The 20,485-nt window shown below is 52.7% G+C and overlaps 1 protein-coding gene across 1 annotated transcript in view; it reads right to left on the reverse strand.

The window, feature by feature from the left end:
• Positions 1–18,903, reverse strand: part of LOC126991163 (uncharacterized) — a gene marked incomplete at its 5' end in the record, with an annotated part of 60,121 nt that extends 41,218 nt beyond the window's left edge. Inside the window, 2 exons of the mRNA XM_050849924.1 lie at positions 3,386–3,491; positions 18,791–18,903. Coding sequence (XP_050705881.1) covers positions 3,386–3,491; positions 18,791–18,903 — 219 coding nt within the window. The remainder of the gene's footprint in view (positions 1–3,385; positions 3,492–18,790) is intronic.
• Positions 18,904–20,485: the final 1,582 nt, after the last annotated feature.

The following is a 20,485-nucleotide window of genomic DNA, read 5'->3' on the forward strand; positions in this document are numbered from 1 at the left end:
CCCCTACTAAACATGACTATTTTTGTTTTGTTGCTGTTAAGTTGTAGTTTCCATTGATTACAGTACAACTTAAAAGCAGTCCAGGCTTCCCTCCTCACTGTCACACAAAATAATTGTATCGTCTGCAGACATTAATACCAGGAGTTTTAGGTATGAATTGAAGAAATCATCACTAAAATCTACATAATCACAATTAAAATTCAAGCAATTTACTTCCAATATCATTAATATAAAAAGCGAACAGCAATGATGGCAAATTTGCTCCCTGCCTTACCCTGCATTACATACAAAGGTGTCTGATGTCTGTTGATTCAGCATGACACAAGAACTGATGTTGTCATACATGTTTCTGATTACATTACATATTTTCCCATGCACCTTTTCCTTCACCAACTTGTACCACAAACCTTCACGCCACACCATATCAAAAGCTTTCTTGTAGTCCACAAACAGACAAAAAAGCTTCCTTTACCTCCAGCTGAACAAATCAATTATACATTTAAGCAAAAATATATGATCCAGTGTAGAGTACTCATGCCTAAAACCTGCTTGTGTTTTATTAATAATAAACTTAGTGTTTGAGTACTCATTGAGTCTCTCGTAAGCAGCTTCCCCATGCAACTAAGCAAAGTGATCCCCGGTAGTTATTAACATCCTGAGCGTCACCCTTATTCTTATAAAGCGGCACTATTGTCCCAACCAGCCACTCAGATGGCAGTATCAAGAATCTTATTAAACAGCTTAACATATAGGGGGGCAAAATATGCTGAGTACTTTTAATGTATTCATTTAATATCATGTCATATGCTGGGGATTTATTGTTTTTTTTTTTTAAATATTTCTAGCAACCACTTTGTTGGTTATAGGGTAATTAAGTAATGGTGAGCGTTCATTATCCATATCATCATGATCATTTAGAATATTTACTTCATTAATATCAATGTTGTCATCACTCGCTAACTGTCTGAAATGCTCGGAAATTCATTTAATGTAATAGGGATCTGATGGCTCTTTTTCTGACCATTAAGGATTTTCCAGTATTCTTCAGGGTCATCACTTTTGCATTTCCTAAGTACTTTAATTATGTTTGTCTTCTTGTTTTTTTTTTTATACTTCTAAGATTTGTTTTGTATTTTCTGCTTTCCTCAGTCATTCCTATTCCTATTCCTGTGCAAATGATATATATGCCTTGCCTTATGATACCCCTTTCTTGCTTTCCAGCATTGTTTGTCATAACCATGGAGGTATTATAACAGGAGGCGCCCTCCCGCGCCGTCCCCATACAGGCGAGTGAAGCCAGTGGGCGGAGCTTACTGCGTCTGTGGGCGGAGCTTACAATCGGCAGATAGACCCAAGACATTGCGATCTCCTGGGCTGAACTAAGGGAATTTAAGACTTGTTTTTGCATACTAGACGAAAAATAAAATAAAAGAATTGATGCTTTGAGTTATGAAAAGTACATATTTTCCTATTTATTTAATATAGATCTATTATCAACGACATTAAGGCTGGAATCACACGAGCCACTTTTTAGTGGTCAGTGGCCGCCACAAAATAATGGTCAAAATAGAACACACACATCTCTATGGGTGCATGCACACGGGACACTTTTTTGTGGTCGCCACAAAACAGTGGCGAGTTGTGGCGGGCGGAGCCATTTTCCGACCACGCCACTGTGGCCGGCGATAGATACCGTTGTTTCAAATGGCAGCGTGCACACGAGCCACTATCGTTGACCACCCGCCGCTTTCCCTCTGTCTTGACACTTGAACACCTGAATTTTAACTGTCATAATGATATATAAGTATGACCACGAATAACTTGTGTTCAGGATGTAATGAAAAAGCTCTTATATGCTTTCATAACTAATGTTTCATTTCGTTACACAGTTTTGCAAATTAATTGATTGTGGTACGGATTAATTACTGAATATGGTAGTTTTATTTACCCGGAAGTAGAGAGGGGGAAAGGTTAGTGTCAAGGATCCAGTGTTGGGTGCTGTAACAAACAACAAAAATGGTTAGACACCAGTTTACTTCAAGTACAGTAGAAAACCCCAAAACAGGCCTCACAATCTGAAGTCTCCAACAAGAAGGCTTCAGCACGCCGGACACAGCAATGACCCGTTGCTCGGCTTCTTCCTCCTCTGAGCGTCTCGTCCAGTGGCAATGACGAGGCAGCACAGCTTCGTCCTTGAAGTGGTGTAGACGTGGGAGGCGCAGGCGGAAAAGGGGAGTCAGGTTCACAGCAGTAACGGGAGTCCAGGGCGTGGAGAGGGGAGAGGTAAGGCACCCAGAACGAGCCCACGGTATCTGAGTTAGCCCGAGTGAGAGCAGGGTGGAGCTTTAGTAGAAGCAAGTATTCAGGGCGAGGCGAGGCCGCTGTATGACGAGGAAGGCGCTGGCGGCCACCAAGTTGCCTCCTATAGCGGATTGAGAAGCCTCGGTGGTTCAATCGACCGAGGCGTCGAACGGCGTCAGGCGAACGAGCAGCGGGAGTGAAGCAGGTGATTCGCTGCGCCTCGGTAGTTGAACCGCTTCGAACAGCAAGATGCGGGCGGGCGGCAGGAGTGCCCCGGTCGTTCGCCCGCTAAGTTGGCCCTCACACAGGCCCCATACAAGAATCTAGTCAGGTAGATTCCACAAACAACTACCAAGTGGAAAGAAAAAGAACATAAGCCAATAAACTAAAACAGGAGGAGACTGACGAGGAAACAGGAGTGACTTATGCAGGAAGTCTACTCAATAAATCAACCACCATTATCCTTCCCGGCCATATGGACGACACGGTACCCGTAGGCCGGTAGACCCAAGGCCTATCTCAACACCCGGACGATGTCCTGCTGAATCGCTGAAGTACAGCCAGGCGGGGTGGAGAATACGTCCCGGTCGTCCATAAGTGGTTCATCGATGGGAAGTTCTGTGGAGCTGGCGTCAGGTGATGGCTCCTCCACTACGGGAATGGGGCTGACAAGAGGTTCTTCCGTAGCTGGTGGAGACAAGGGTCCAACGAGGTCGATGGCAATTTGGGGAAGTAGTTCTGTAACGACAGGTAAGGGATGGATCGAGATATGACGTACACGACCTCTAACCGACATCAGTTGGCACTTATCACAAGAAAGACAGTACGGACGGATTTCTGCTCCTCTACCTGGCCTACCTGATTGGACAGCGGGAGGTGAGGCACTTCCTGTAGAGATGTCCGTTGCGATACAGGTACTGGAAGGAGGATCCGTTCCTTGCTTTGTCGACGTGTCCTGATGAGGCTTTCTGCCGTATCGCTGCTAAGGAGGCACAGGAGGCTTGAAGCTGGGAGAAGTCTTGAGGGGTTACTGAAGGAGGTAGAGGTTCCGGAAGGACAAGCGGATGAAGCCTCTTCAACCTACCAGCACGAGTGGTAATGGCGTCCGGGGATCCGGGGTCAGGGGTGCCAGGGATGTCGGAACACGAGGAGTAGAAGTCCCTCGCGGCAACTTTGAAGGTGAGGATGTTCTGGAAGAATCAGATGGAGATTGAGAAGAGTCAGGGTCATGGGGATCCCTTACCCCAGGCACGTTTCCGATGAGGGCCCCAACAAACTTAATAGGAGCTCGTACCACTTCAGTCCAACCGGTGAAGTAGGGACAGCAAGTGGCACCTCACCACGGGAAACTTGTCCACTCGTCCTAGGTAGTCAGCAAGGAGACCTTTGGACAACTCTCAACATCTATATCAGGTAGCAAGTCTTCAGAGACGATCACACAGGAACAGCCAGTATCCCTGATGATGTTGGAGCTCCAAGACCCGTTAATAGTGCCCGAAACAGAAAACTTCGGGACACTTTTGTCACTAAGGCAAAAGCCTACCTGATATGATGGTTTAGCAGGTTCGACATCTTTGAAGGCGCAGGGATTCTTCGGGCAGCGCGGACGTAGATGGCCTCCCTCCCCGCATTGGTGACACCTCAGGGTTACTGTACTGGGCTGGGCAGAGGTCTTGGAGGAGGCTCCCGGAGAGGATTCTGAAGATTTCGTGGACGAAGCAGCCTTAGAGGGGTCTCGGGAATTAGGAGATGAAGCTTTAGGGTAGGCATTGCGGGCAGACGACCAGTCGTCGGCAAGTCTCACTGCGTCGGGAAGATGTTTCGGCCGGCGCTCCTTGATGAAGATCCTCAAATCTGGGGTGAGATTAGTTAGAAACTGATCCAGGAGCATAAACTCCCGGAGCTCTTCGTAAGTGCAGGGGACATCAGAGGCTTCCAACCACGCCTGGAACAACCGAGTCAGATGGATGGAGAACTGCTGGTAGTTTTCCCCAACTCTTATCCTGGCGTGACTGAAGTCTTGACGGTAGTTTTCCGCCGTTTTACTAAAGCCCGTGAGGAGAGCTTTCTTCAAAAGAACGTAATCTTCGATTATATCAGCTGACAGGGAAGAATACAGTTCAGTGGCCTTACCCGTGAGGAGACAACCCAACCTCGCAGCGTAGCTATCCTTGTCGATCCGGAATAGTTCAGCCACCCTTTCTAAACGGATGAGGTAGTTGTTGATGTCCTCTCCCTCTTGGTAGGTGGGCAATTTCGGTCCTCTCACGTTCTCGCAGGAAGGAGCCGTTTTCCCATGGGCGACGACACGGGCGAGTTCTAATTTTTTTTTTCCACTTGCATCTTGGCAAGTTGAAACTCTCTCTCAGCAGCCCGCTCTTCTGTCTCCCTCTCGGCCAGGAGACGCTTTTCCTCTCTCGGCAAGGAGACGCTTTTCCTCTCTCGGCAAGGAGACGCTTTTCCTCTCTCGGCAAGGAGACGCTTTTCCTCTCTCGGCAAGGAGACGCTTTTCCTCTCTCTCGGCAAGGAGACGCTTTTCCTCTCTCGGCAAGGAGACGCTTTTCCTCTCTGTCGGCAAGGAGACGCTTTTCCTCTCTCGGCAAGGAGACGCTTTTCCTCTCTCTCGGCGAGGAGACGCTTTTCCTCTCTCGGCAAGGAGACGTTTTTCCTCTCTCGGCAAGGAGACGCTTTTCCTCTCTCGGCAAGGAGACGCTTTTCCTCTCTCGGCAAGGAGACGCTTTTCCTCTCTCTCGGCAAGGAGACGCTTTTCCTCTCTCTCGGCAAGGAGACGCTTTTCCTCTCTCTCGGCAAGGAGACGCTTTTCCTCTCTCGGCAAGGAGACGCTTTTCCTCTCTCTCGGCAAGGAGACGCTTTTCCTCTCGGCAAGGAGACGCTTTTCCTCTCGGCACGGAGACGCTTTCCCTCTCTCGGCAAGGAGACGCTTTTCCTCTCTCGGCAAGGAGACGCTTTTCCTCTCGGCAAGGAGACGCTTTTCCTCTCTCGGCAAGGAGACGCTTTCCTCGGCAAGGAGACGCTTTTCCTCTCGGCAAGGAGACGCTTTTCCTCTCTCTCGGACAGGAGACGCTTTTCCTCTCTCTCGGCAAGGAGACGCTTTTCCTCTCTCGGCAAGGAGACGCTTTTCCTCTCGGCAAGGAGACGCTTTTCCTCTCTCGGCAAGGAGACGCTTTTCCTCTCGGCAAGGAGACGCTTTTCCTCTCTCTCGGCAAGGAGACGCTTTTCCTCACACTCGGCAAGGAGACGCTTTTCCTCTCTCGGCAAGAGACGCTTTTCTCTCTCGGCAAGGAGACGCTTTTCCTCTCTCTCGGCAAGGAGACGCTTTTCCTCTCTCTCGGCAAGGAGACGCGTTTCCTCTCTCTCGGCAAGGAGACTCTTTTCCTCTCTCTAGGCGAGGAGACACTTTTCCTCTCTCGGCAAGGAGACGCTTTTCCTCTCTCGGCAAGGAGACGCTTTTCCTCTCTCTCGGCAAGGAGACGCTTTTCCTCTCTCTCGGCAAGGAGACGCTTTTCCTCTCTCTCGGCAAGGAGACGCTTTTCCTCTCTCGGCAAGGAGACGCTTTTCCTCTCGGCAAGGAGACGCTTTTCCTCTCTCGGCGAGGAGACGCTTTTCCTCTCTCGGCGAGGAGACGCTTTTCCTCTCGGCGAGGAGACGCTTTTCCTCTCGGCATGGAGACGCTTTTCCTCTCTCTCGGCAAGGAGACGCTTTTCCTCTCGGCAAGGAGACGCTTTTCCTCTCTCGGCGAGGAGACGCTTTTCCTCTCTCGGCGAGGAGACGCTTTTCCTCTCTCTCGGCGAGGAGACGCTTTTCCTCTCGGCGAGGAGACGCTTTCCTCTCGGCGAGGAGACGCTTTTCCTCTCTCTCGGCGAGGAGACGCTTTTCCTCTCGGCAAGGAGACGCTTTTCCTCTCGGCGAGGAGACGCTTTTCCTCTCTCTCGGCGAGGAGACGCTTTTCTCTCTCGGCGAGGAGACGCTTTTCCTCTCTCGGCGAGGAGACGCTTTTCCTCTCTCGGCGAGGAGACGCTTTTCCTCTCGGCAAGGAGACGCTTTTCCTCTCTCTCGGCGAGGAGACGCTTTTCTCTCTCTCGGCGAGGAGACGCTTTTCCTCTCTCTCGGCGAGGAGACTCTTTTCCTCTCTCGGCGCGGAGACGCTTTTTCCTCTCTCGGCGAGGAGACGCTTTTCCTCTCTCGGTGAGGAGACGCTTTTCCTCTCGGCGAGGAGACGCTTTTCCTCTCTCGGCGAGGAGACGCTTTTCCTCTCTCGGCGAGGAGACGCTTTTCCTCTCTCGGCGAGGAGACGCTTTTCCTCTCGGCGAGGAGACGCTTTTCCTCTCGGCGAGGAGACGCTTTTCCTCTCTCTCGGCGAGGAGACGCTTTTCCTCTCTCTCGGCGAGGAGACGCTTTTCCTCTCTCAAGGCGAGGGGACGCGTTTACTCTCTCGGCGAGGAGACGCTTTTCCTCTCTCGGCGAGGAGACGCTTTTCCTCTCTCTCGGCGAGGAGACGCTTTTCCTCTCTCTCGGCGAGGAGACGCTTTTCCTATCTCTCGGCGAGGAGACGCTTTTCCTCTCTCTCGGCGAGGAGACGCTTTTCCTCTCTCGCGGCGAGGAGACGCTTTTCCTCTCTCTAGGCGAGGAGAGGCTTTTCCTCTCTCTCGGCGAGGAGACGCTTTTCATCTCTCTCGGCGAGGAGACGCTTTTCCTCTCTCGGCCAGGAGACGCTTTTCCTCTCTCGGCGAGGAGACGCTTCCTCTCTCGGCGAGGAGCCGCTTCTTCTCTCTCGGCGAGGAGACGCTTTTCCTCTCTCTCGGCGAGGAGACGCTTTTCCTCTCTCTCGGCGAGGAGACGCTTTTCCTCTCTCTCGGCGAGGAGACGCTTTTCCTCTCTCTCGGCGAGGAGACGCTTTTCCTCTCTCGGCAAGGAGACGCTTTTCCTCTCTCTCGGCGAGGAGACGCTTTTCCTCTCTCTCGGGAAGGTGACGCTTTTCCTCTCACTCGGCGAGGATACGCTTTCTCTCTCTCGGCGAGGAGACGCTTTCCTCTCTCTCGGCGAGGAGACGCTTTTCCTCTCGGCAAGGAGACGCTTTTCCTCTCTCTCGGCAAGGAGACGCTTTTCCTCTCTCGGCAAGGAGACGCTTTTCTCTCTCGGCGAGGAGACGCTTTTACTCTCTGGTCAAGGAGTCGTTTTTCCTCTCTCGGCAAGGAGACGCTTTTCCTCTCTCTCGGCAAGGAGACGCTTCTCTTCTCCGACCGAGATCCTCACCCTCCAGCCCCAAGGCTACAGCCTGAGCTTTAAACACCTCAAAGCTGGACATGGTTAATATGGACAACAAAGCAAAAAAGTATAAACCCAACAGGTAATGACACCAATAAGACCCAACAACAAAAAAACAGACCAAGAAAATGTAACACAGAACCAAAACAAACGTGAATTGTCAAGACACAAAAGGAAACAAGAAAAAGTAGGAAAAAGCCCTGCAAAAGGGTACTATAAGGCGTAGAAGCCAACCCAATACTCAAACGAGTGATTGGGTGATAAGGGCAGCACAAGGGCTGAAAAAGGGCTATGGCAGCACCAACAAATCCCACCGTGGGTGTACAACAGCCCAAAAGAACGGTGAAGGATTAAACACTCACTTCCGGGGCGCAGACAGCAAGTGGCGCGCAAAGGCGACTAAACAAGCCAACCCTTCCTGATTAGCAGTTGACCCAATCCTGGCGAGGTCACCACATGTCAAGGATCCAATGTTGGGTGCTGTAATCGGAAGGGATAACAAACAACAAGATAAATGGTTAGACACCAGTTTACTTTAAGTACAGTAGGAAACCCAAAACAGGCCTTACAATCTGAAGTCTCCAACACGAAGGCTTCAGCACGCCGGACTCAGCAATGACCCGTTGCTAGGCTTCTTCCTCTTCTGAGCGTCTCGTCCAGAGTGGCAATGACGAGGCAGCACAGCTTCGTCCTTGAAGTGATGTAGACGTTGTGGACGAGGGAGGCGCAGGAGAAAAAAGGGGCGTCAGGTTCACAGCAGTAACGGGAGTCCAGGGCGTGGAGAGAGGAGAGGTAAGGCACCCAGAACGAGCCCACGGTATCTGAGTTAGCCCGAGTGAGACCAGGGCTGGAGCTTTAGTAGAAGCAAGTGTTCAGGGCGAGGCTCGGTCGCTGTCTGATGCGGAAGGCGCTGGCGGCCACCAAGTTGCCTCCCATAGCGGGTTGAGAAGCGAACGAGCAGCGGGAGTGAAACAGGTGGTTCGCTGCGCCTCGGTAGTTGAACCGCTTCGAACGGCAAGATGCGGGCGGGCGGCAGGAGTGCCCCGGTCGTTCGCCCGCTAAGTTGGTAGTTGCCCTCACAGTTAGGTAACCGCAAGGACTGCTGAATTGTCAATAAACTACATTTAATGTGACTTAATATTCTTCATGTTCAGTCTTATATTAAAATTGCCGCAAGTCTCTCTTCTACTGGGTCACAATTCCTCGTGTTGATGTCCTGCCGTGTTATACGTGGACCAGTTATTGTCATAAGATGATTAAACCTATCCTGTGACCTCCTGAAGTCGTAAAAAAATATCGTGTTCTTTAGCTGTGTAATTGATGTGTGGAATACTACACGCAGTAGTCTGTTGCTAAGTATATATGGGGTGAACCCATGGCAGTACTTTCTTCAGCGCTTTTTACCAAGAGAGCACAGACAGCTGCTGCCTCTACGAGATCCATAACGCCACGTGCTGACCTCATTAGTGGCTGCCACCGAGTGGCTCGTGTGAATGGTGCACCTACCCACCATTTTTCGTAGTGACCATTTTTTGTGGTGGCCACTTTTTGTGGCGGCCACTGACCACTAAAAGTGGCTCGTGTGATCCCAGCCTTAAGGTCAAGGCAGTCTCTTGGCTAAAAAAAAAAAAGCAATGAAAGGGCCGCGGCATTCCATGACATAGTGTTGCAGTGTGTGGCCCCTCGGCCTGCGTGCAGAAGGCACGAAGGAGATACTAACCACCCAGTAGTACCTATAGCCTAGCCTAAGGCGCATTCCTACCACATCGCGAGGTGCACTGTCGCCCATAGGGGTAAACACAGTGGTGGGAGACACTTGCATAATGGATGCTGCTGGTGCTGCCATTGTCACAGCAGTGTCTGAGTTGGGTAGCAATGCTATTATGGAAATAATCCCTAATTATATTCTTAACATAACTAAGCGTATAGTCAGTGCCAGGGTCCACTGTGTCATCCTGAAGGGCACGTCGACCAAGGCAGTCTGTCTTTTCATTGTGCTGGCTGCCCACATGGGAGGGCACCGTGGCACCTGCGGCCTCAAGGGCACGGGGGGCAGTCAGGCACTTAGTTACAAGATCACAGTCTGTAGGGGAGGATGACACAAGTTTATGTAATGCAACCTGGCTATCGACAAACAAGTATACATCTTTGCGGAAAGCTGCTACAGTGTGGAGAGCCTCAAGTATGGCATACAGCTCAGCCCGGGTCGAGGACAGGTACCCTGACAGCCGCCTGGTAATCTCAATGTCAGTGTACAACAGAACTGCAGATTTCTATCATATATAGCCCTATCTGGTTATAAAGTTCTCAACTCACCTGTGAAATGATGTAGAACCACTACGCTCCCTTTTCGTAAGGACATATGAACATAAGAACGTAGGAGTCTACAAGAGGCCGGTAGGCCTGTACAAGGCAGCTCCTTTGAACCTAAGCTCCTGTGTATCTAACCCCACCTAATATCGCTGTCCATGAATTTATCTAATCTATTTTTTAATGTGACAATTGTATTGGCACTCACCACATGACTGCTAAGCCTATTCCACTCATCCACCACTCTGTTAGTAAACCAATTTTTGCCTCTGTCCCTGTTGAATCTGAATGTATCCAGTTTAAACCCATTACTTCGTGTCCTACCCGGTTCTCTTACCAACAAAACCTTATGAATGTCTCCCTTATTAAAGCCCTTCATCCATTTATAAACCTCGATCATGTCTCCACGCACCTTTCGCCTTTCTAGAGAATGCAAGTTTGACAGTTTGAGTCTTTCCTTGTATGGCAAGTTTCTCAGCCCCTGAATCATCTTAGTCATCCTCCTCTGCACCAATTCTAACATTTTGATATCCATTCTATAGTAAGGTGACCAGAACTGAACCGCATAGTCAAGATGAGGTCTAACTAATACTAAATATACTTTGAAGAAGACTTCGAGGCTTCTGTAGCTTACGCTCCCAGAAATAAATCCCAGTACCCTATTTGCTCGATTTCTAGCTTGACTACACTGTGCTCTTGGACGGAGATCAGAGCTCACTAAGACCCCTAAATCCCTCTCGCACCCAGACCTGCTTATGAAAGTGTCATTAAGCAATAGTTACGTGAGGGGTTGTTCCTACCTACACTCAGAAAAGGCAGGGATTGTATGCACTTTCAATGCGTCCACTGGATCAGCTGATATATGTTTTGAGTCTAAAGGGGGTGGGAGACAGCGGACCAATAGCGCGTTGGCTTCGCGTTCGTGACGTCATGGCGGCTCCTCCCATAATACCTCCATGGTCATAACCCTTTACAGCGGCATTGCTCCACTTTCTGATAAATGTTTTTTTTCTTATGTTGTGGAAAAGTTGCAAGTGCAGGGTCATGGTTCTGGCATGGGCACTGGTTCAGGCTCAGGCTCTGGCACAGGCACTGATTCAGGCTCAGGCTCAGACACGGGCACTGGTTATGGCTCAGGTTCTGGCATGGGCACTGGTTCAGGCTCAGGCTCAGACACGGGCACTGGTTCAGGCTCAGGTTCTGGCACGGGCACTGGTTCAGGCTCAGGCTTTGGCACGTGCACTGGTTCAGGCTCAGACTCAGGCACGGGCACTGGTTCAGGCTGAGGCTCTGGCATGGGCACTGGTACAGGCTCAGGCTCTGGCACGGGCATTGGTTCAGGCTCAGACTCAGGTACGGGCAGAGTCTTCAGCCTAAGGCTCTGGCACGGGCACTTGTTCAGGCTCAGCCCTAGGGACGGGCACTGGTTCAAGCTCAGGCTCTGGCACGGGCACTGGTTCAGGCTCAGGCTCAGGCACGGGCACTTGTTCAGGCTCTGGCACGGGCACTTGTTCAGGCTCAGCCCTAGGGACGGGCACTGGTTCAAGCTCAGGCTCTGGCACGGGCACTGGTTCAGGCTCAGGCTCAGGCACGGGCACTTGTTCAGGCTCTGGCACGGGCACTTGTTCAGGCTCAGCCCTAGGGACGGGCACTGGTTCAAGCTCAGGCTCTGGCACGGGCACTGGTTCAAGCTCAGGCTCTGGCACGGGCACTGGCTCAGGCTCAGGCTCAGGCACGGGCACTTGTTCAGGCTCTGGCACGGGCGCTTGTTTAGGCTCAGGCTCTGGCATGTGCAATGGTTCAGGTTCAGGCTCAGGCACAGGGACTGGTCCAGGCTCATGCTCTGGCACGGCTACTGGTTCAGGCTCAGGCTCAGGCAAGGGTTTTGGTTCAGGCTCAGGCTCTGGCAAGGGTTCTGGTTCAGGCTCAGACTCTGTCACGGGCACTGGTTCAGGCTCAGGCTCTGGCACGGGCACGGGCACTGGTTCAGGCTCAGGCTCTGGCACGGCTACTGGTTCAGGCGCAGGCTCAGGCAAGGGTACTGGTTCAGGCTCAGGCTCTGGCAAGGGTTCTGGTTCAGGCTCAGACTCTGTCACGGGCACTGGTTCAGGCTCAGGCTCTGGCACGGGCACGGGCACTGGTTCAGGCTCAGGCTTTGACACAGGCACTGGTTCAAGCTCAGGCTTTGACATAGGCACTGGTTCAGGCTCAGGCTCTGGCACGGGCACTTATTCAGGCATTGGCACGGGCACTGGTTCAGGCTCAGGCTCTGGCACGGGCACGGGCACTGGTTCAGGCTCAGGCTTTGACATAGGCACTGGTTCAGGCTCAGGCTCTGGCAGGGGCACTTATTCAGGCATTGGCACGGGCACTGGTTCAGGCTCAGTCTCTGGCAAGGGCAATGATTTAGGCTCAGGTTCTGGCACGGGCACTGGTTCAGGCTCAGGCTCAGGCACGGGCACTGGTTCAGGCTCAGGTTCAGGCACGGGCACTGGTCCAGGCTCAGGCTCAGGCTCAGGTAAGAGCACTGGTTCAGGCTCAAGCTCTGGCACGGGCATTGGTTCAGTCTCAGGCTCTGGCACCGGCACAAGCACTGGTTCTGGCTCAGGCTTTGACACGGGCGCTGGTTCAGGCTCAGGCTCTGGCACGGGCACTGGTTCAGGCTCAGGCTCAGGCACGGACACTGGTTCAGGCTCAGACTCTGGCACGGGCGCTGGTTCAGCCTCAGGCTCGGGCATGGACACTGGTTCAGGCTCAGGCACGGACACTGGTTCAGGCTCAGGCACGGGCACTGGTTCAGGCTCAGGCTCTCGCACGAACACTGGTTCAGGCTTAGGCTCAGGTACGGGCACTGGTTCAGGCTCAGGCTCTCGCACGAACACTGGTTCAGGCTTAGGCTCAGGCACGGGCACTGGTTCAGGCTCAGGCTCTCGCACGAACACTGGTTCAGGCTCAGGCTCTCGCACGAACACTGGTTCAGGCTCAGGCTGTGTTTGTGTGTGTGTCAGTCACTGTGTTTTGAGGGACTCGGTCTTTTGTTTGTGTTTGCCAGTCATTGTGTTTTAACGGACTCAGTCGTGTGTGTGTGTGTGTGTGTGTGTGCCAATCAGTCTGTTTTAACAGACTCAGTCTTGTGTTTGTGTGTGTGTGCCAGTCAGCGTGTTTTAACAGACTCAGTCTTGTATTTGTGTTTGTGTGTCAGTGTGTTTTAACAGACTCAGTTTTGTATATGTGTTTGTGTGTCGGTGTGTTTTAACAGCCTCATTCTTGTGTTTGTGTGTGCCTGTTAGTGTGTTTTAACAAACTCAGTCTTGTGTTTGTGTGTGTGTCAGTGTATTTTAACAGACTCAGTCTTGTGTTTGTGTTTGTGTGTCAGTGTGTTTTAACAGACTCAGTCTTGTGTTTGTGTGTGTGCCTGTCAGTGTATTTTAACAAACTCAGTCTTGTGTTTGTGTGTGTGTCAGTGTGTTTTAGCAGACTCAGTCTTGTGTTTGTGTGTGTGCCTGTCAGTGTGTTTTAACAGACTCAGTCTTGTGTTTGTGTTTGTGTGTCAGTGTGTTTTAACAGACTCAGTCTTGTATTTGTGTGTGTGCCTGTCAGTGTATTTTAACAAACTCAGTCTTGTGTTTGTGTGTGTGTCAGTGTGTTTTAACAGACTCAGTCTTGTGTTTGTGTGTGTGTCAGTGTGTTTTAACAGACTCAGTCTTGTGTTTGTGTGTGTGCCTGTCAGTGTGTTTTAACAGACTCAGTCTTGTGTTTGTGTTTGTGTGTCAGTGTGTTTTTACGGACTCAGTCTTGTGTTTGTTTGTACCAGTCAGTGTGTTTCAACGGACTCTGGCACGGGAACTGGTTCAGGCTCAGGCTCTGGCACGGGCACTGGTTCAGGCTCTGGCTCTGGCAAGGGCACTGATTCAGACTCAGGTTCTGGCACGGGCACTGGTTCAGGCTCAGGTTCTGGCACGGACACTTATTCTGGCTCAGGCTCAGGCAAGGGCATCGGTTCAGGCTCAAGCTCTAGCACAGGCACTGTTTCAGGCTCAGGCTCTGGCACGGGCACTGGTTCAGGCTCAGGCTCTGGCACGGGCACTGGTTCAGGCTCAGGCTCTGGCACGGGCACTGGTTCAGGCTCAGGCTCTAGCACGGGCACTGGTTCAGGCTCAGGCTCTGGCACGGGCACTGGTTCAGGCTCAGGCTCAGGCACGGGCACTGGTTCAGGCTCAGGCTCTGGCACGGGCACTGGTTCAGGCTCAGGCACTGGCACTGGTTCAGGCTCAGGCTCTGGCACGGGCACTGGTTCAGGCTCAGGCTCTGGCACGGGCACTGGTTCAGGCTCAGGCTCTGGCACGGGCACTGGTTCAGGCTCAGGCTCTGGCACGGGCATCGGTTCAGGCTCAAGCTCTAGCACGGGCACTGGTTCAGGCTCAGGCTCTGGCACGGGCACTGGTTCAGGCTCAGACTCTGGAACGGGCACTGGTTCAGGCTCAGACTCAGGCACGAGCACTGGTTCAGGCTCAGGCTCTGGCACGGGCACTGGTTCAGGCTCAGGCTCAGGCACGGGCACTGGTTCAGGCTCAGACTCAGGCACGGACACTGGTTCAGGCTCACGCTCTGGCACGGGCACTGGTTCAGGCTCAGGCTCTGGCACGGGCACTGGTTCAGGCTCAGACTCTGGCACGTGCACTGGTTCAGGCTCAGACTCAGGCACGGGCACTGGTTCAGGCTCAGACTCTGGCACGGGCACTGGTTCAGGCTCAGGCTCAGGCACGGGCACTGGTTCAGGCTCAGACTCTGGCACGGGCACTGGTTCAGGCTCAGACTCAGGCACGGGCACTGGTTCAGGCTCAGGCTAAGGCACGGGCACTGGTTCAGGCTCAAACTCTGGCACGGGCACTGGTTCAGGCTCAGGCTCTGGCACGGGCATTGGTTCAGGCTCAGGCTCTGGCACGGGCACTGGTTCAGGCTCAGGCTCTGGCACGGGCACTGGTTCAGGCTCAGGCTCAGGCACAGGCTCTGGCACAGGCACTGGCTCAGGCTCAGGCTCTGGCACGGGCACTGGTTCAGGCTCTGCTCGGGCACTGGTTCAGGCTCAGGCTCAGGCACGGGCACTGGTTCAGGCTCAGGCTAAGGCACGGGCACTGGTTCAGGCTCAAACTCTGGCACGGGCACTGGTTCAGGCTCAGGCTCTGGCACGGGCATTGGTTCAGGCTCAGGCTAAGGCACGGGCATTGGTTCAGGCTCAAGCTCTGGCACGGGCACTGGTTCAGGCTCAGGCTCTGGCACGGGCACTGGTTCAGGCTCAGGCTCTGGCACGGGCACTGGTTCAGGCTCAGGCTCTGGCACGGGCACTGGTTCAGGCTCAGGCTCTGGCACGGGCATTGGTTCAGGCAGGCTCTGGCACGGGCACTGGTTAAGGCTCAGGCTCTGGCACGGGCACTGGTTCAGGCTCAGGCTCTAGCACAGGCACTGGTTCAGGCTCAGGCTCTGGCACGGGCACTGGTTCAGGCTCAAGCTCTGGCACGGGCACTGGTTCAGTTCAGGCTCTCAGGCTCAGCACTGGTTTTTGGGGTTGTGTCAGTGTGTTTCTGGCTTGGGTTTGTGTTTGCTCTGGCACGGGCACTGGTTCAGGCTCAGGCTCTGGCACGGGCACTGGGTCAGGCTCTGGCTCTGGCAAGGCACTGGTTCAGACTCAGGCTCTGGCACGGGCACTGGTTCAGGCTCAGTTCAGGCTCAGGCTCTGGCACGGGCGCTGGTTCAGCCTCAGTCTCAGGCACGGGCACTGGTTCAGGCTCAGGCTCTGGCACGGGCACTGGTTCAGGCTCAGGCTCTCGCACGAACACTGGTTCAGGCTCAGGCTCAGGCACGGACACTGGTTCAGGCTCAGGCTCTGGCACGGGCACTGGTTCAGGCTCAGGCTCTGGCACGGGCACTGGTTCAGGCTCAGGCTCTCGCACGAACACTGGTTCAGGCTTAGGCTCAGGCACGGGCACTGGTTCAGGCTCAGGCTCTCGCACGAACACTGGTTCAGGCTTAGGCTCAGGCACGGGCACTGGTTCAGGCTCAGGCTCTCGCACGAACACTGGTTCAGGCTCAGGCTCTCGCACGAACACTGGTTCAGGCTCAGGCTGTGTGTGTGTGTGTGTCAGTCATTGTGTTTTGAGGGACTCGGTCTTTTGTTTGTGTTTGCCAGTCATTGTGTTTTAACGGACTCAGTCGTGTGTGTGTGTGTGTGTGTGTGTGTGTGTGTGTGTGTGTGTGTGTGTGTGTGCCAATCAGTCTGTTTTAACAGACTCAGTCTTGTGTTTGTGTGTGTGTGCCAGTCAGCGTGTTTTAACAGACTCAGTCTTGTATTTGTGTTTGTGTGTCAGTGTGTTTTAACAGACTCAGTCTTGTATATGTGTTTGTGTGTCAGTGTGTTTTAACAGACTCATTCTTGTGTTTGTGTGTGCCTGTCAGTGTGTTTTAACAAACTCAGTCTTGTGTTTGTGTGTGTGTCAGTGTGTTTTAACAGACTCAGTCTTGTGTTTGTGTTTGTGTGTCAGTGTGTTTTAACAGACTCAGTCTTGTGTTTGTGTGTGTGCCTGTCAGTGTATTTTAACAAACTCAGTCTTGTGTTTGTGTGTGTGTCAGTGTGTTTTAACAGACTCAGTCTTGTGTTTGTGTGTGTGCCTGTCAGTGTGTTTTAACAGACTCAGTCTTGTGTTTGTGTTTGTGTGTCAGTGTGTTTTAACAGACTCAGTCTTGTGTTTGTGTGTGTGCCTGTCAGTGTATTTTAACAAACTCAGTCTTGTGTTTGTGTGTGTGTCAGTGTGTTTTAACAGACTCAGTCTTGTGTTTGTGTGTGTGTGTCAGTGTGTTTTAACAGACTCAGTCTTGTGTTTGTGTTTGTGTGTCAGTGTGTTTTAACAGACTCAGTCTTGTGTTTGTGTGTGTGCCTGTCAGTGTATTTTAACAAACTCAGTCTTGTGTTTGTGTGTGTGTCAGTGTGTTTTAACAGACTCAGTCTTGTGTTTGTGTGTGTGTCAGTGTGTTTTAACAGGCTCAGTCTTGTGTTTGTGTGTGTGCCTGTCAGTGTGTTTTAACAGACTCAGTCTTGTGTTTGTGTTTGTGTGTCAGTGTGTTTTAACAGACTCAGTCTTGTGTTTGTGTTTGTGTGTCAGTGTGTTTTAATAGACTCAGTCTTGTGTTTGTGTTTGTGTGTTCTAATAGGCTCAGTCTTGTGTTTGCACGGGTCACTGGTTCAGGCTCAGTCTTGTGTTTGTGTTTGTGTCAATGTGTTTTAACGGACTCAGTCTTGTGTTTGTTTGTACCAGTCAGTGTGTTCAGGCTCAGGACTCTGGCACAGGAACTGGTTCAGGCTCAGGCTCTGGCACGGGCACTGGTTCAGGCTCAGGCTCTGGCACGGGCACTGGTTCAGGCTCAGGCTCTGGCACGGGCACTGATTCAGGCTCAGGCTCTGGCACGGGTAATGGTTCAGGCTCAGGCTGTGGCAAGGGCACTGATTCAGGCTCAGGCTCTGGCACGGGCACTGGTTCAGGCTCAGGCTCTGGCACGGGCACTGGTTCAGGCTCAGGCTCTGGCACGGGCAATGGTTCAGGCTCAGACTCTGGCACGGGCACTGGTTCAGGCTCAGGCTCTGGCACGGGAACTGGTTCTGGCTCAGACTCTGGCACGGGCACTGGTTCAGGCTCAGGCTCTGGCACGGGCACTGGTTCAGGCTCAGGATCTGGCACGGGCACTGGTTCAGGCTCAGGCTTTGGCACGGGCACTGGTTCAGGCTCAGGCTCTGGCACGGACACTGGTTCAGGCTCAGGTTCTGGCACTGCCACTGGTTCAGGCTCAGGCTCAGGCACGGCACTCGTTCAGGCTCAGGCTCTGGCACGGGCACTCTTTCAGACTCAGGCTCTGGCATGGGCACTGGTTCAGGCTCAGGCTCAGGCACGGCACTCGTTCAGGCTCAGGCTCTGGCACGGGCACTCTTTCAGGCTCAGGCTCTGGCACGGGCACTGGTTCAGGCTCAGGCTCTGGCACAGGCACTGATTCAGGCTCAGGCTCAGACACGGGCACTGGTTCAGGCTCAGGTTCTGGCATGGGCACTGGTTCAGGCTCAGGCTCAGACACGGGCACTGGTTCAGGCTCAGGTTCTGGCACGGGCACTGGTTCAGGCTCAGGCTTTGGCACGTGCACTGGTTCAGGCTCAGACTCAGGCACGGGCACTGGTTCAGGCTGAGGCTCTGGCATGGGCACTGGTACAGGCTCAGGCTCTGGCACGGGCATTGGTTCAGGCTCAGACTCAGGTACGGGCAGAGTCTTCAGCCTAAGGCTCTGGCACGGGCACTTGTTCAGGCTCAGCCCTAGGGACGGGCACTGGTTCAAGCTCAGGCTCTGGCACGGGCACTGGCTCAGGCTCAGGCTCAGGCACGGGCACTTGTTCAGGCTCTGACACGGGCGCTTGTTCAGGCTCAGGCTCTGGCACGTGCAATGGTTCAGGCTCAGGCACAGGGACTGGTCCAGGCTCATGCTCTGGCACGGCTACTGGTTCAGGCTCAGGCTCTGGCAAGGGTTCTGGTTCAGGCTCAGACTCTGTCACGGGCACTGGTTCAGGCTCAGGCTCTGGCACGGGCACTGGTTCAGGCTCAGGCTTTGACACAGGCACTGGTTCAAGCTCAGGCTTTGACATAGGCACTGGTTCAGGCTCAGGCTCTGGCAGGGGCACTTATTCAGGCATTGGCACGGGCACTGGTTCAGGCTCAGTCTCTGGCAAGGGCAATGATTTAGGCTCAGGTTCTGGCACGGGCACTGGTTCAGGCTCAGGCTCAGGCACGGGCACTGGTTCAGGCTCAGGTTCAGGCACGGGCACTGGTTCAGGTTCAGGCTCAGGCTCTGGCAAGAGCACTGGGTCAGGCTCAAGCTCTGGCACGGGCATTGGTTCAGTCTCAGGCTCTGGCACCGGCACAAGCACTGGTTCTGGCTCAGGCTTTGACACGGGCGCGGGTTCAGGCTCAGACTCTGGCACGGGCACTGGTTCAGCCTCAGGCTCAGGCATGGCCACTGGTTCAGGCTCAGGTTCAGGCACGGGCACTGGTTCAGGCTCAGGCTCTCGCACGAACACTGGTTCAGGCTTAGGCTCAGGCACGGACACTGGTTCAGGCTCAGACTCTGGCACGGGCGCTGGTTCAGCCTCAGGCTCGGGCATGGACACTGGTTCAGGCTCAGGCACGGACACTGGTTCAGGCTCAGGCTCTCGCACGAACACTGGTTTAGGCTTAGGCTCAGGCACGGGCACTGGTTCAGGCTCAGGCTCTCGCACGAACACTGGTTCAGGCTTAGGCTCAGGCACGGGCACTGGTTCAGGCTCAGGCTCTCGCACGAACACTGGTTCAGGCTCAGGCTCTCGCACGAACACTGGTTCAGGCTCAGGCTGTGTTTGTGTGTGTGTCAGTCATTGTGTTTTGAGGGACTCGGTCTTTTGTTTGTGTTTGCCAGTCATTGTGTTTTAACGGACTCAGTCGTGTGTGTGTGTGTGTGTGTGTGTGTGTGTGTGTGTGTGTGTGTGTGTGCCAATCAGTCTGTTTTAACAGACTCAGTCTTGTGTTTGTGTGTGTGTGCCAGTCAGCGTGTTTTAACTGACTCAGTCTTGTATTTGTGTTTGTGTGTCAGTGTGTTTTAACAGACTCAGTCTTGTATATGTGTTTGTGTGTCGGTGTGTTTTAACAGACTCATTCTTGTGTTTGTGTGTGCCTGTCAGTGTGTTTTAACAAACTCAGTCTTGTGTTTGTGTGTGTGTCAGTGTGTTTTAACAGACTCAGTCTTGTGTTTGTGTTTGTGTGTCAGTGTGTTTTAACAGACTCAGTCTTGTGTTTGTGTGTGTGCCTGTCAGTGTATTTTAACAAACTCAGTCTTGTGTTTGTGTGTGTGTCAGTGTGTTTTAACAGACTCAGTCTTGTGTTTGTGTGTGTGCCTGTCAGAGTGTTTTAACAGACTCAGTCTTGTGTTTGTGTTTGTGTGTCAGTGTGTTTTAACAGACTCAGTCTTGTGTTTGTGTGTGTGCCTGTCAGTGTATTTTAACAAACTCAGTCTTGTGTTTGTGTGTGTGTCAGTGTGTTTTAACAGACTCAGTCTTGTGTTTGTGTGTGTGTGTGCCTGTCAGTGTGTTTTAACAGACTCAGTCTTGTGTTTGTGTTTGTGTGTCAGTGTGTTTTAACAGACTCAGTCTTGTGTTTGTGTGTGCCTGTCAGTGTATTTTAACAAACTCAGTCTTGTGTTTGTGTGTGTGTCAGTGTGTTTTAACAGACTCAGTCTTGTGTTTGTGTGTGTGTCAGTGTGTTTTAACAGACTCAGTCTTGTGTTTGTGTGTGTGCCTGTCAGTGTGTTTTAACAGACTCAGTCTTGTGTTTGTGTTTGTGTGTCAGTGTGTTTTTACGGACTCAGTCTTGTGTTTGTTTGTACCGGTCAGTGTGTTTCAACGGACTCTGGCACGGGAACTGGTTCAGGCTCAGGCTCTGGCACGGGCAATGGTTCAGGCATTGGCACGGGCACTGGTTCAGGCTCAGGCTCTGGCACGGGCACTGGTTCAGGCTCTGGCTCTGGC

Source organism: Eriocheir sinensis, unplaced genomic scaffold, assembly GCF_024679095.1.
Source record: "Eriocheir sinensis breed Jianghai 21 unplaced genomic scaffold, ASM2467909v1 Scaffold247, whole genome shotgun sequence".
NCBI classification, from domain to species: domain Eukaryota; kingdom Metazoa; phylum Arthropoda; class Malacostraca; order Decapoda; family Varunidae; genus Eriocheir; species Eriocheir sinensis.